General features: G+C 39.9%; 1 protein-coding gene across 2 annotated transcripts in view; it reads right to left on the bottom strand.

Moving 5' to 3' along the window:
* The window catches only part of LOC133559452 (inactive phospholipase D5-like), a 136988-nt gene that overhangs the window by 97506 nt on the left and 23534 nt on the right, over positions 1 to 15948 (bottom strand). Inside the window, exon 1 of one of the 2 annotated variants that reach the window (XM_061911216.1) lies at positions 15570 to 15853. The exons of the other annotated variant lie outside the window; for it this stretch is intronic. Coding sequence (XP_061767200.1) covers positions 15570 to 15575 — 6 coding nt within the window. The 5' untranslated portion in view covers positions 15576 to 15853. Of the gene's footprint in view, positions 1 to 15569; positions 15854 to 15948 lie in introns of those variants that run through there. 2 annotated transcript variants of the gene reach the window in all.

Here is a 15948-nt window from a genome sequence, read left to right as displayed (position 1 = left end):
AGTTTAAATCTGTCATGATCCGCGGCTCGGATCATGTCCTATTCTGGTTTTGTTCTGTTAGTATATCACATCCTGTTTGGTTTTTGTCTTCCTTAGTTCCTGGTGGCCCTTCCTGTTTGTTTCCGTTGCCATAGCCACGCATTAGTGTCACCTGCATCTTGGTTTCCACGCGCACCTGCTCTGTGATTATCTCCTTTATTTAAGCCTGCCCTTTTTGTCCGTTCAGTCTCGCAGTCTAGTTTGCTATTCGATGCGACAGGTGACGTCGCTATCCCCGATTGTGGTAAAGACTTTTTGTATTCGTTAGCTTCCCCGCTGTGGTTAACTGAATTTTCCTTGTTTTTTCTGTGTTGGTTTGCACGTCATGTTGGCTCTCGCTCTCGCCCACAGTCTGGACTGCAGCTGACGCTGGACAATCTTGCACACCTGAACTTGATTAAGGTGGCCTATTTAGTCTGGGTGCTGACGGCCTGTCAGTGCCGGAACTTTGTGTCCAGTGCAAGTTTCAACTCGCATGTGTCTTGGCCTCCTTCACGCTAGCAGTCTTTCTAGTCAGTCTTGTGCGCCTCTCAGGTTTGCCTATTATATTCTAGCCTTGTCTAGCGTCTTTAGTTAGCATTTTGTTTCTTTGTTTTACTTCGTTTTTGAAGTAAATTATCCTAGCTTCATCTAGCGTCCTTATTTTTGTACTTTATACCCCTGTTTGGTATTTTTCCCAGCCTGTATTGTTCCTAGCTTTGTCTAGCGTTTTCTGTTCTATTTTTGGTTGTTTGATATAGTTGTTCTTCATGGTGTGTTTTTGTATTTCCACCATCGCTTTTTGTTTTGGCTACGTCCCACTTCCACCAAAATAAAGGAATAGCTTTACTACAACCAAAATACGTCTCTGCATCCTTGGGATCCACTTTCATATTTCGTAACACCCGCTATTCCTCTGTTTGCTTGTTCCTAGCTCACATGCTAGCGCTTTTTGTTCTTTCTAGCTACCATGCTAGTTCTGTTTTTTTTGTCTTTAGTGCCTTGTGCAAGTGTTTTTGTTCCTAGTCTATTTTGTTAGTGATAATAAATCTTCATTTCTTACCTTCACGCTGTGTCCAATCCGACTGCATCATTAGAGAGAACAAAACCACACCACGATGCCAGCAAAGCATCACAAGATTGTGGTATGACGTTTCTTATTGGGAAAAGACATTATTGTTTCTCGTTCATGTTAGCATTTAAGCTAGCTCGTATTCTAACGCTAGTCTTTCCATAAGTTTATCAAAGTGCAGTTATTATTCACGGTTTTTCGATCGTTTTATTTCAATACGGGGACGCCGAGGCTCGGTTGGTAGAGTGGCCATGCTAGCAACTTGAGGGTTCCTCGTTCGATCCCCAGCTTCCACCATCCTAGTCACGTCCGTTGTGTCCTTGAGCATGACGCTTTACACTCGCTCCTGATTGGTCGTGGTTAGGGCCTTGAATGGCAGCTCCCGCCATCAGTGTGTGAATGTGTGTGTGAATGGGTGAATGTGGGAATAGTTTCAAAGCACTTTGAGTACCTTGAACGTAGAAAAGCGCTATATAAGTATAACCCATTTAATAGTAACTGTCAGGAGTTTTACAGCCGTTATCATTACCGTTTATGTGTGTCTAGTAGGGTTGTACGGGATACCGGTATAAGTATAGTACCGCGATACTAATGAATCATATTCGGCACTATACCGCCGGGCCCCTGTCGTTGTCATGTGGTGTCATTGCTGGTTTACACGCCGACGAACATGTTCCGCAGTGCACAATCACAGTAGTGTGTAGACAGAAAAGGGAGAATGTACGCATTTTGGCTAAAAAACTAATGATGTAGGTGAAGTTATAACACTGAAACACCCACCGGAAGAGATGCTTTAAGACATGGCTAGCCAGCCCCAGTTGGCAGTGTTTTAGCTACTTCTGAATCACTAATCCTCGCCTCCATGGCGACAAATAAAGTACGTTTCTTACAAGTATTATCCCTGCTGTCATGATCTTTGGTCTGGATCATGTTTTTTGTTATTTTCTGTCTAAGACTCCTTCGGTTCCTGTTTTTTGTGCACCCTTGTTTGTTTTAGTTACCATGGTTACTTATTATTTCCACCTGTCTCTGGTTAGTGTTTGCCTGCTCACCTGCTGCCAGAGCACTAATCAGAGGCATTATTTAAACCTGCCTTGCCCTCCAGTCAGTGCTGGAGTATTGTTTGCTGTATGTTGTGGACTGCCTTTTTTTGTATGCTTTGAGCTATTCCCTGGATCGCGACACTGTCCCTGTTTGCTGTTTCCTGGTTCCTGGTTTGTGTTTTCCTTGCCTTTTTTTGAACATTAAAACCATGTTTTCATGTACCAAGCCTAGCTGTCATCTATGCATCTTGGGGTTCGTCACCACCACTTCGTGACACCTCCAGGACGAGGAATAAACATATTTCACTACACACCGTGGCTCACCTGTGTCAAAATGTCAACAAGCACCATGGTGGATCTACACCTGATATCCGCTGTAATGATACCAAGTACAAGAGCGTATCTAGTCGATACTACTATGATTACGTCAATGTTTATTGGCTTCCCAACATCTTCTTTTTTTTTTAATGTATATTATGTTTATAAACTCAGGAAATATGTCCCTGGACACATGATGTCTTTGAATATGACCAATGTATGATCCGGTAACGACTTGGTATCGGATTAATCCCCAAATTTTTGGTATCAAACAACAGAAGAATAAGTGATTGTTACATTTTAACAGAAGTGTAGTTAGAACATGCTAAAAGAGAAAATCAGCAGATATTAACAGTAAATTAACAAGTAGATTAGTAGTTCATTTTCTACCACTTTTCCTTTATAATGTTGACAAAATAACGGAATAGAAAACGACACAATATGTTACTGCATATGTCAGCAGCTAAATTAGGATCCTTTGTTTGCTTACTTACTACTAAAACCAAGTTGTCTTGTATGTCCACTATTTTAATAAAGTCAAACTTGCAATGAGAAACTTATGTTTAATGTACCGTTAGATTTTTTGTTCAAATAAAGCCAATAATACAATTTGTTGTGGTCCACTTTATCTAGAAAAGTACCGAAAAGTATTGAAACATTTTTGGCATTGGGACAACACTAGTGTGTAAGGCAAACTCCCGTAGAAGCCGCTAAAAATGACTGCTCTGCTTATTGCAGCCGATGACTCGAGCCATGACTCGCAGCAGAACATTCATAGTTGTTGTCTAGTCGTTGTTCAAAGTCAGATTTTCGCGATTTTTTATTAATTTTGTTCAGGGTTGATATTGCCATTTTTGGTTTGAATGAGTTGTCTTCTTCTCCCACTGCTGTTTCATTTTGACACATACCCCTCCCTGTTGCCCCCCGCGGGGTGGCGGGAGTCCTGCATCCATTAGCGACCTGAGTTTGAATAGTTTTATCAAGAATAGAATAGAATAGACTTTATCGTCATTATATTTGCATATAACGAGATTAAAGACTCCAACTTAAGGTGTGGTTGTGGGAACAAATATGGGGTAAAACAAATAACACAATTGAACTAACAATTAAAATAAACAGACTACTAGCCAATAAAAATAACAAGCAATCCCGTACAATATACAAAACACTGAAGAAATACAAAATACTGTACAATATACAGAACAAGACAAGAGTACCGAAGTAATAAATAACATTCAGTGTCGGACGTATTGCACTCGAAGGGTAGTATTGCACAGTAGAGTATTAAGGCAGGATAGTGTACAGGGGTGAATTATTATTATTATAAGTTAGAGTTCAACATGGTGACAGCTCTGGGAAAAAAGCTGTCTCTGAGCCTGTTTGTTCTTGCTCTGATGCACCTGTAGCGCCTGCCCAACGGTAGCAGGTTGAACAGGTGGAAGCCAGGGTGTGTGCTGTCTTTGGTGATGGTTTCTGCTTTCTTAAGGCAACTGGAGTTATGTAAATCCTTCAGGGAGGGCAGGGGGCAGCCGATGATTTTTTTGTGCAGACTTTATGACCCTCTGAATCGCCTGTTTTTCTGCTTCAGTGCAGCTGGTGTACCACACTGTTATGCAGTATGTCAGCAGGCTTTGTTTGGATGATGTTCGGTGGGCCAAATTAAATACTTTGACAGGCCGGATGTGGCCTGTGGGCCGCAAGTTGACGAGTCCTGCTATGCATTCTTCATATTATTTTTGTTTTCCTCTTAGACCATTCAAGTGTAAGAATGTGCATGTGTGCGAGGAATGAAAAGCAGGTGGACGCTCCCGACTAATTTCTCCCTTTTTCCCAAATGAGCGTCTCAATGTAAACATGTCTCCTGTATCAGTGGGCTTTGGCTGCAATGCATTGATTTTTTTGCAACGTGCAGGAGCCAGTCGTCTGGTTGCCATGGACACTGCTTCAGGTGTTTCAGCCCCGACTCGCTTTATAGTGTGCCAACTCCTGCTTATGTGTGTTCGGATGTGATGATGTAGCATTGTTTGTCCACTATACCAAGTGATATCAGTAGTGTGTGTGAGCAGAATTACAAAGCATATTTTCCTTCCTTCTCATCACTATTGCTATGACGACCACCCCGCCTCTCCTCTCCTTCTCCCCGCAGACAGACACTGTGAGTGGAATGGGTCACACTAGCACCGTCCACTCCGAAGCTCACAAGACCTGTTTGACTCAAGGAACGATGTGTTCAGCCAAGTTGAAATGACAAGGACACACAGGGACAGATGGAGGAAAGGGATGAGAACGAGTGGGAAGAAATGTCTCGTTATGGGTGAAGGTAATCACATCTTGGTTTAAAAGTAATAGGATGAAGTGAATAGTTTAAAAATGAACGAGCTTAGCAGGGTGTGATGTTAAACAACAGCAGCGACAGGAAAACAGTCCAAAATACTAAAAGAGAACGTGCACATTGGCGAGTCGCCATTGAATATCCAATTACACCAGGGGTCGGCAACACAAAATGTTGAAAGAGCCATATTGGACCAAAAATACAAAAACAAATCTGTCTGGAGCCCCAAAACAAATTTAAAAGCCATATTATATACAGATAGTGTGCCATGAGATATACATTGAATTAAGAGGACTTACTAAATGAGCTCAAATATAGCTACAAATGAGGCATAATGATGCAACGTGTACATATAGCTAGCCTAAATCACATGTTAGCATCGATTAGCTTGCAGTCATGCAGTGACCAAATATGCCCGATTAGCATTCCACACAAGTCAATAACGTCAACAAAACTCACCTTTGTGCATTCACGCACAACGTTAAAAGTTTGGTTGACAAAATGAAACAGAAAAAGAAGTGGCATAAAACACGTACTAGAAAGTCGGAGAAAGTTTTACGTGTAAACAAACCACAGTGAGTTCAAAGACCACCAAAATTAGCAGGACAAAACAGCGCTTGCCAAATATTCAAATCAGTGGAGCATGTTTTATACATTAGGGAGGTTTGTGTCATGTTTGTCCTCCTACAGAAACCATAATAAAACAAAAAATATATATTTTCCCTTCATCTTTTTCCATTTTTCATACATTTTTAAAAAGCTCCAGAGAGCCTCTAGGGCGGCGCTAGAGCCGCGGGTTGCCAACCCCCGAATTAGACACTCTTTACACAAAAGTGTTGTTTCAGAGCCAAAATACATACATCTATCAAAGTGCATGTGTTTCGAAACTACACCGTTGTATGAAAGTGTAAAAGTAAATCACAACCAAAACAACAATGGCGAACTGCAGCGCTGTTTATGTGTCTAATCCTCATTAGAGGCTTTGTTTTGATTACCCTAAGTGCTCCAATCCATGCCAATCAATGCCTACAAAAGACAAATAACCAGCTGGGTCTCTAATCGGCACTGGATCAAAAGACATTGGCATTGACAGTTGTGGCTGTAGGCGACCTCCTGATGTAATATCTGCATTTGAAGCTTCATGATGAGTGGTCAGCACTATTGGTCACATGACTTACATATTTCCCCAGTTATTATAAACAAGCAAATAAAATGCATGTAAAATTGGACTGTGTCGTAAGATTGTGGCCTGGCATACATATTACATTGTTTTCTGTTGCTTTTGCAGTTTGTTTGTTTTTGGACTAAATTAACAATGTGAAAAATAAAGGAACAGAAGCCTTTATTGTTTTTTTTTTGTAATTGATCATGTATTTACAGTAAATATTTAATGTGTTATAATGCTGCTGTCATTACCAACAGTGAAATTATGATTGTAGTGTCCCTTTACAGCAGGGGTGTCAAACTCAAATACAGAGTGGGCCAACATTTAAAACTGAACAAAACCACGGGCCAAGGTTGAACAAATTAACATTTTAATAGGGACCCAAACAAGTTTTGCATTAAATATTGAACAAGCAAGGCTTATATAACTTTATAGTGACATGTAAAATCGAGTTTTAAATAATGATAATAATTAAAAAATATCAATGGCATATCAAATCAAATTTAAATGAAAATTGAATGCCTCTTTTCTATTTGCAGCCCTCTGAGGTAAATATCAACATTAACTTTTTCCAAAGGCTAATAATACATTTGCAAATAAAATAACAATAATGAATGAATCAAACATTCAAGCCTTGAAGTACCAAGAGAAAGTGCATGAGTAAAACGTTAATTATTGCTGGGGGGGTATTTTAGCATCCCGGAAGAGTTAGTGCTGCAAGGGGTTCTGGGTATTTGTTCTGTTGTGTTTATGTTGTGTTACGGTGCGGATGTTCTCCCGAAATGTGTTTGTTATTCTTGTTTGGTGTGGGTTCACAGTGTGGTGCATATTTGTAACAGTGTTAAAGTTGTTTATACGACCACCCTCAGTTTGACCTGTATGGCTGTTGAACAAGTGTGCCTTGCATTCACTTGTGTGCGTGTGTGTGTAAAAGCCGCGTATATTATGTGACTGGGTTGGCACGCTATTTCTATGTAGGAAAAGCGGAGGTGACGACAGGTTGTAGAGGACGCCAAAGGCAGTGCCGTTAAGGCACGCCCCCAATATTGTCGTCCAGGTGGAAATCGGGAGAAATTCGGAAGAATGGTTGCCCCGGGAGATTTTCGGGAGGGGCACTGAAATTTGGGAGTCCGGGAAAATCGGGAGGGTTGGCAAGTATGAGTATTAGCGGTGAATGCGGTGTTACAGCGGCACTGGCGCTGTATAATACAGGCGGGCCAGCTCTAATGTTAATTTCATATTGCCTCAAGGGCCAAATGAAATTACACGGCGGGCCAAATTTGGCCCGTGGGCCAGAGTTTGACACCCATGCTTTACAGGGAATCACACTTTTTTTTTTTTTTTTTTTGCCTATCATTCACAATCCCGATGTAAGACAAGAACCCAAGTTTTTAAATTATTTTTCATTGTTGCATTCTAATTTGTAAAATACGGCAAATACGAGGTGGCTAATAATGCAGTGAACAGGAGTACACTATTGCGCCCATAAAGACCTCTAAAAAAATGTTCAAAAACCACAAATAATATTTTCATCTTCCATCCATACATCCATTTTCTACCGCTTGTCCCTTTTGAGGTCGCGGGGGGTTGTTGGAGCCTATCTCAGCTGCATTCGGGCGAAAGGCGGGATACACCCTGGACAAGTCGCCACTTCATCGCAGGGCCAACACAGATAGACAGACATCATTCACACTCACATTCACACACTAGGGACAATTTAGTGTTGCCAATCAACCTATCCCCAGGTGCATGTCTTTGGAAGTGGGAGGAAGCCGGAGTACCCGGAAGGAACCCATGTAGTCACTGGGAGAACATGCAAACTCCACACAGAAAGATCCTGAGCCCGGGTTTAAACCCAGGACTACTCAGGACCTTCGTATTGTGAGGCAGACGCACTAACCCCTCTTTCACCGTGCTGCCTCTTTTCATATTGTGACGTAAATATTAACCAAGTATTAGTGATATTGTCATTATAAGCGCTAACGTTAAGGATTTATTTAAACGGGGATAGCAGGTCCATTCTATGTGTCATACTTGATCATTTTGCGATATTGCCATATTTTTGCTGAAAGGATTTAATAGAGAACATCGCCGAAAAAGTTTGCAACTTTTGGTGCTGATAAAAAAGCCTTGCCTTTACCGGAAGTCGCAGACGATGACTTCACCCGTGTGAGGGCTCCTCACATCCTCTCATTGTTTTTAATGGGAGCCTCCAGCAGCAAGAGCTATTCGGACCGAGAAAACGACAATTTCCCCATTAACTTCAGCGAGGATGAAACATTTGTGAATGATGATATTGATAGTGACGGACTAGAAAAAAAAAATTAAATAAAAATAAAGTTAAAGAAAATAAAGGCGATTGCATGGGGACGGATTCAGATGTTTTAGACACATTTACTAGGATAATTCTGGGAAATCCCTTATCTTTCTATTGTGTTGCTAGTGTTTTAGTGGGATTAAATGGTACCTGATAGTCGGAGGGGTGTGTCCACAGGTGTCTTGAGGCCAGTGTCTGAGGGAAGTCACGGCAGATACAAGGACGGCGCAAACTCCACAGATCTCCGGCAAGAGGCGATTTTTTACCACAATTTTCTCACTGAAACCTGCCGGTTGACAATTGGTCGGGATCCATGTTCGCTTGACCGCTCTGATCCATAATAAAGCTTCACCTCCGGGAATTTCAAACAATGAATAACCGTGTGTTTGTGTGGCTAAAGGCTAAAGCTTCCCAACTCCATCTTTCTACTTTGACTTCTCCATTATCAATTGAACACATTGCAAAAGATTCAGCAACACAGATGTCCAGAATACTGTTAATTGCGCGATGAAAAGAGACGACTTTTTGCCGCGAATAATGCTGCGCTAATATTTCCTGACAGGCCGTGACGTCACGCATACGCGTCAACATTCCGCGACGTTTTCAACAAGAAACCCCGCGGGAAATTTAAAATTGCAATTTAGTAAACTAAACCGGCCGTATTGGCATGTGTTGCAATGTTAATATTTCATCATTGATATATAAACTATCAGACTGCGTGGTCGGTAGTAGTGGGTTTCAGTAGGCCTTTAATGAAGTAATTGTGACGATCCGTCACTTCACTTCAGTTTGTGTTTCCTTGTTTGGTGTTTATTTCCTGTCAATGCTCTTATTTTTGTTGCATTTCCTGCATGTCTCCCTGAGTGCTCATTCCCCTCACCTGTCCTTGATTGGCAGCCAGGCACACCTGTTTGCAGTTGCACATGCCTGCCCTGTCCGTTCCTCAGTGCTCGAGGAATAATTATGTCGAGGACAGCTCTTGAAAAATTACTGACTCAGCGCTGATGGCTGCTATAATTTTGTGTATTTCCCTGCTGCACCTTTTGTGTTTGAGTATAATAAAAGACTCTTACCTGCACATCGATCTTTCGGCTCCTGCATCCTGGGGTCACAACTACTGCAACCATGCGAGTTCACAACAGTAATGTAATAATACTGCTCTTGCAGGGTTCACTGTGGCATTCGCTTCACCAATTAGGAGCAGCCCAAATTTTTGCTCGCAATTTTAAAGCATAAGAATTAGCCAAGAAACAGCTGGTATCCGAAAGACTCTTTGTAACAACAATAACGTTTAGAATTAAAGCTGTAAGCCACAATGATCGGTCTTGCATCGGGTGACACACTTGACGCAGTGAAGTCAAGTTCTTCCCGATGCCTCATTAAAATGTTGAGAAAGATCGGAGCATGTGGAAGGAAGTTGATGTTTGATTGATTGATTGAAACTTTTATTAGTAGATTGCAGAGTACAGTACATATTCCGTACAATTGACCACTAAATTCTAACACCCAGGTAAGTTTTTCAACTAGTTTAAGTCGGAGTCCACATTAATCAATTCATGGTAATGAATGATGTCAAGGTGACATTACTTTCCAATGGATAACATTGAACATTTCAAACATATCAACTGCTTATAAGTTTGAACTTCAAAATGGTCACGAAATATAAGTACTTGGGGATTGTTATTGATGAGAACTTGTCTTTTAAATCACACGTAAACAAACTTGAAATGAAATTGTTTTTTTTCTTTATAAACAAGTCAGGTTTTTTCCTACCAGTAAAGAAATGCTTGATTGATTCTGACCACTTTCATGACTATGCTGGATTATGGAAACTTGCTTTTTATGAATACACCCGACACTTACAGTATTTGAAAAAGTGGATACTGTAAATTACTGTGCGTTACGTTTTATTAATAGATGTGGCAACCTTATCCACCATTGCACATTGTATGCAAAAGAAAACTGTCCATCTTGTCAGTTCGCAGATTTTCTCAATGGATGGTTTATATATATATATATATATATATATATATATATATATATATATACGTATATATATATATATATATACATATATATATATATATTTTGGGAAAATCGATTCGAATACGAATCAAATCGTTTACGTTGTGCGATTCAGAATCGATTCTCCATCCATCCATTTTCTACCGCTTATTCCCTTTTGGGGTCGCGGTAGAAAATCTATTTGAATCGAGAATCGAATCGAATCGAAAAAAATCGATATATTATCGAATCGTGACCCCAAAAATCGATGTTGAATTGAATCGTGGGACACCCAAAGATTCACAGCCCTAATATATATATATATATGTATATATAGATAGATAGATAGATATCTATATATAGATATCTATCTATCTATATATAGATATCTATCTATCTATATATATATATATATATATATATATATATATATATATATATAAATATATATATATATATATATATATGTATATATATATATATATATATATATATATATATATATATATATATATATATATATATATAAGGGCTGTGAATCTTTGGGTGTCCCACAATAAATATATATAAATAAATCACGTCTTGGTCTTGTTCCGCCTTATTTATGTTTTTTTATGTGTAGAGACTCCAGTCGCTATAGTTTAAGGTCACAGGACATCCTTGGCATGTTGGTTCCTAGAGCCAACACAAATCTTAGTAAAAAAGCCTTCAGATTTGCTGCTCCATGGTCATGGAATTAATTACAATAGGTTCTGAGGCTGCCTTAACTGATCACTTTGGGGGATTTTCACGCTATTTTAAAAGATCGAGAAGCTGTTTCTATTGGGCACTGTACTTGAGTTTAACACTTTTTAATTTAACACTTTTTAATTTAATTTTTTACCTATTGCGTGTTTTTTATGTTAATGTTGTAAGTATCATGTACTCTTAACTATAATGTGTGACTGCTCCTGTTTTTTGTTGTTGTATTCATTTATGAAACCATGAATTGATTAACGTGGACTTCGACTTGAACAAGTTGAAAAACTTATTAGGGTGTTACCATTTAGTGGTCAATTGGACGGAATATGTACTGTCCTATGCAATCTACCAATAAAAGTTTCAATCAATCTATCAAACTGTTTTTGCTGCCCTCTTGGCCAGGTCAAATTTGCAAAAGAGATTTTAATCTCAGTTAGTTTTTTCCATGGTTAAATAAAGTGAAATGGAAAAAAATGTATTAAAGTTATGACAGTTATCATTTTTCACAATTTTGCATCAAAAGGGGGCACTTTTGGTGTCGATGGCAATGTCGAGTCATGGTCAGAACCCAACCTTATGCCCTTCTGTTGGGAAGGAGAACTGATCATTTAGAGTTACAATAATGGCAGTTTGATGGTTGACGGCAAGAAGCACTTTTCGCTACAAGGGTTCGCCCCAACCATTAATTGGTACGAATAGGTATCAAATCATCTATCCTTTCAGGATGTCGTCATCATTATTTGAAATTAATCTAATCAAGATATGAAATTTTGGAGCTGAGTTATAAATATTGAAATGTTTGTGGCAAGCCATCAAATCAAAGTTTGGTGCTATGCCATCACCACTTCCTACGGCGTAGGCAACATTTCTTTGCAATTTATCACCCATCAGTTAAGCATCTGTCTGTGATCACCTAAAGTGAAATAATGACAGTTTGATTGGTGTTGGCAAAGAGCAGTTTCGCCACCAGGCTGCGCCCACTAAGAATAGAGAGGAGGAGTTACTGTTCACTCCGACACTTCAGGGTGTCATCATCATTATTTCTACCAATTATGACCAAGATCTGAATCTGTGGAGCCGAGTTAGTAATGTTTGTGGCAAACCATTAGATCAATGTTTGGCGCCATGCCACGCCCACATCTTACGGGGTAGACAAAATTAATTTGCAATATATCATAGCCGATATGTGTAGATTGTGTCATTTTAACCTTGGCTCATTTGGTCAAAGTCGAGAGAGGGCTTTTGTTAAAGTACAAACCCTGTTTCCATATGCTTTGGGAAATTGTGTTAGATGTAAATATAAACGGAATACAATGATTTGCAAATCATTTTCAACCCATATTCAGTTGAATATGCGACAAAGACAACATATTTGATGTTCAAACTGATTAACTTTTTTTTTTTTTGGAAGTAATCATTAACTTTAGAATTTGATGCCAGGAACACGTGACAAAGAAGTTGGGAAAGGTGGCAATAAATACTGATAAAGTTCAGGAATGCTCATCAAACACTTATATGGAACATCCCACAGGTGTGCAGGCTAATGGGGAACAGTTGGGTGCCGTGATTGGCTATAAAAGCAGCATCCATGAAATGCTAAGTAATTCACAAACAAGGATGGGGTGAGGGTCACCACTTTGTAAGCAAATTGTCAAACAGTTTTAGAACAACATTTCTCAACGAGCTATTGCAAGGAATTTAGGGATTTTACCATCCACGGTCCGTAAAATCATCAAAAAGTCCAGAGAATCTGGAGAAATCACTGCATGTAAGCGATGATATTACAGACTTTTGATCCCTCAGGCGGTACTGCATCAAAAACCGACATCAGTGTGTAAAGGATATCACCAAATGGGCTCAGGAACACTTCATAAAACCACTGTCAGTAGCTACAGTTGGTCGCTACATCTGTAAGTGCAAGTTAAAACTCTACTATGCAAAGCCAAACCCATTCATCAACAATATCCTGAAATGCTGCCGGCTTCGCTGGGCCCGGGCTCACCTAAAATGGAATGATGTAAAGTGGAAAGGTGTTCTGTGGTCTGACGAGTCCACATTTCAAATTATATTTGGAAACAGAGGATGTGGTGTCCTCCAGAACAAAGAGGAAAATAACCATTCGGATTGTTATAGGCGCAAAGTTCAAAAGCCAGCATCTGTGATGGTATGGGGGTGTATTAGTGCCCAAGGCATGGGTAACTTACACAACTGTGAAGGCACCATTAATGCTGAATGATCCATACAGGTTTTGTAACAACATATGTTGTCATCCAAGGAACGTTATCATGGACGCCCCTGCTTATTTCAGCAAGACAAGTGTTACAACAGCGTGGCTTTGTAAAAAAAGAGTGCGGTTACTTTCCTGGTCTGCCTGCAGTCCAGACCTGTCTCCCATCGAAAATGTGGGGCGCATTATGAAGCGTAAAATACGACAGCGTAGACCTCGGACTGTTGAACGACTGAAGCTCTACATAAAACAAGAATGGAAAAGAATTCCACTTTCAAAGTTTCAACAATTACTTTCCTCAGTTCCCAAACGTTTATTGAGTGTTGTTAAAAGAAAAGGTGATGTAACACAGTGGTGAACATGCTCTTTCCCAACTACTTTGGCACGTGTTGCAGCCATGAAATTCTAAGTTACTATTTGCAAAAAAAAAATAAAGTTTATGAGTTTGAACATCAAATATCTTGTCTTTCTAGTGCGTTCAATTGAATATGGGTTGAAAAGGATTTGCAAATCATTGTATTCCGTTTATATTAACATTCAACACAACTTCCCAACTCATATGGAAACGGGGTTTGTACGACCGCTGTTTTGGCTTAAAAATGGCCGGCGAAAAACAATGTTTGTTTTCAGATATGGGTTAGTGCGATTTTGTCACGATAGATGATTATCGTGATGATACGTGAAAATGATAGCATGGGATCATTTTGAAATTTCGTGTTCGGGAACCCTGATGCGCTTGCAAAAATTGGTGAGTTTTTTTGCATGTTAAGATCCTCAATAATATAATCAATGTGAGAGGACAAAAATACCTGAGATCGGTAGGTCGTGAGTTCAAACCCCAGCCGAGTCATACCAAAGACTATAAAAATGCGACCCATTACCTCCCTGCTTGGCACTCAGCATATGTCAAGGCGTGGACTATGGTGGGGTTTGTTTTCCCGTGGTGCAAATCGACTGGACCGGATATGGCGTGAAAGTAACAACATCTTTTCATTTTAACTTAAAAAGTACAAACAAAACAAATGGTATAAACAAAAGGCGCTCATAGAGGAGGTAAAAAACTTGGCTATGAAACAAAACTATTACTACAACGTAAACTGTGGACATAAAACAAAACTTTCAAACTATGGCATGAATAACAAAAATTGCGGGGAACGAGAAAAAAGCATGGATCATCAGCATTGGAGCAAGGGTGCGTAGAGGGTGGTGGAGGGTGATGTCGCCAGGCTGACTGCCTGGCAACTACAGGCTTAAATAATGCTGTGGTGATTAACAGGTGGATAAATTCAAATTAGGGCTTCACGGTTGCAGAGGGGTTAGTGCGTCTGTCTCACGATACAAAGGTCCTGAGTAGTCCTGGGTTCAATCCCGGGCTCGGGATCTTTCTGTGTGGAGTTTGCATGTCCTCCCCATGAATCTACGGGCTCCCTCCGGGTATTCCGGCTTCCTCCCACTTCTTAAGACATGCACCTGGGAATAAGTTGATTGGCAACACTAAATTGGCCCTAGTGTGTGAATGTGAGTGTGAATGTTGTCTGTCTATCTGTGTTAGCCCTGCGATGAGGTGACGACTTGTCCAGGGTGTACGCCGCCTTCCGCCCGATTGTAGCTCAGATAGGCACCAGTGCCCCCCGCGACCCCAAAGGGAATAAGCGGTAGAAAATGGATGGATGGATGGAGTTCAAATTAACCAGGTGCGTGACATGACAGGTGAAAACTAACTGGTAGTCATGGTGACAAAAACAAACAAGAGTGCCCAATGAGTCCAAAACTAAACAGAACGTGACCACAAAACATGACAGCATCCAGTGTTGGAATGGGGGGTTAAATCACCAAAAATGATTCCCGGGCGCTGCCATCGCTGCTGCTCACTGCTCCCCTCACTTCCCGGGGTGTGATCAAGGGTGATGGGTCAAATGCAGAGAATAATTTCGTCGCACCTAATGTGTGTGTGACAATCATGGGTACTTTAACATTAACCAAAATCATTTAAATAAAGCCTTCAAATAATTACATGTATTAATCTCGTCACTGATTCAATGACTACTGCTTTTAAGGAAAACCTACCCTTTTTTTTAAACGTAAAAATTCCCAACACTGTCAATTAAGACACTTTGTTGCACCACTTCTCTGACTTCAAATACATACTACTGCCACCCAGAGGACACCTCCAGCCATTGTTTGCAACAATCGGCCCGCTAACAACTTCTTTGCATGTGACATTTATCAAGTAGCTGGCACTTAATCCGCGACATCACGTACATCATCCTCTCCTGAGCGAGCAACAGCATCAGCATTAAAAAAACAAGAAACGATTGTTGTAAGATCTCACCTTCATGACGCATCCCTCCTTCCCCACTGAAGAAAGGAAGTCTCTATCTATCTATCTATCTATCTATCTATCTATCTATCTATCTATCTATCTATCTATCTATCTATCTATCTATCTATCTATCTATCTATCTATCTATCTATCTATCTATCCATCCATCCATCCATCCATTTATCTATCTATCTATCTATCTATCTATCTATCTATCTATCTATCTATCTATCTATCTATCTATCTATCTATCTATCTATCTATCTATCTATCTATCTATCTATCTATCTATCTATCTATCTATCTATCTATCTATCTATCTATCTATCTATCTATCTATCTATCTATCTATCTATCTATCTATCTATCTATCTATCTATCTATCTAT

This window comes from Nerophis ophidion, linkage group LG09 (assembly GCF_033978795.1).
Source record: "Nerophis ophidion isolate RoL-2023_Sa linkage group LG09, RoL_Noph_v1.0, whole genome shotgun sequence".
Classification (NCBI taxonomy): domain Eukaryota; kingdom Metazoa; phylum Chordata; class Actinopteri; order Syngnathiformes; family Syngnathidae; genus Nerophis; species Nerophis ophidion.
This window is presented reverse-complemented; position numbering and strand designations above follow the sequence as displayed.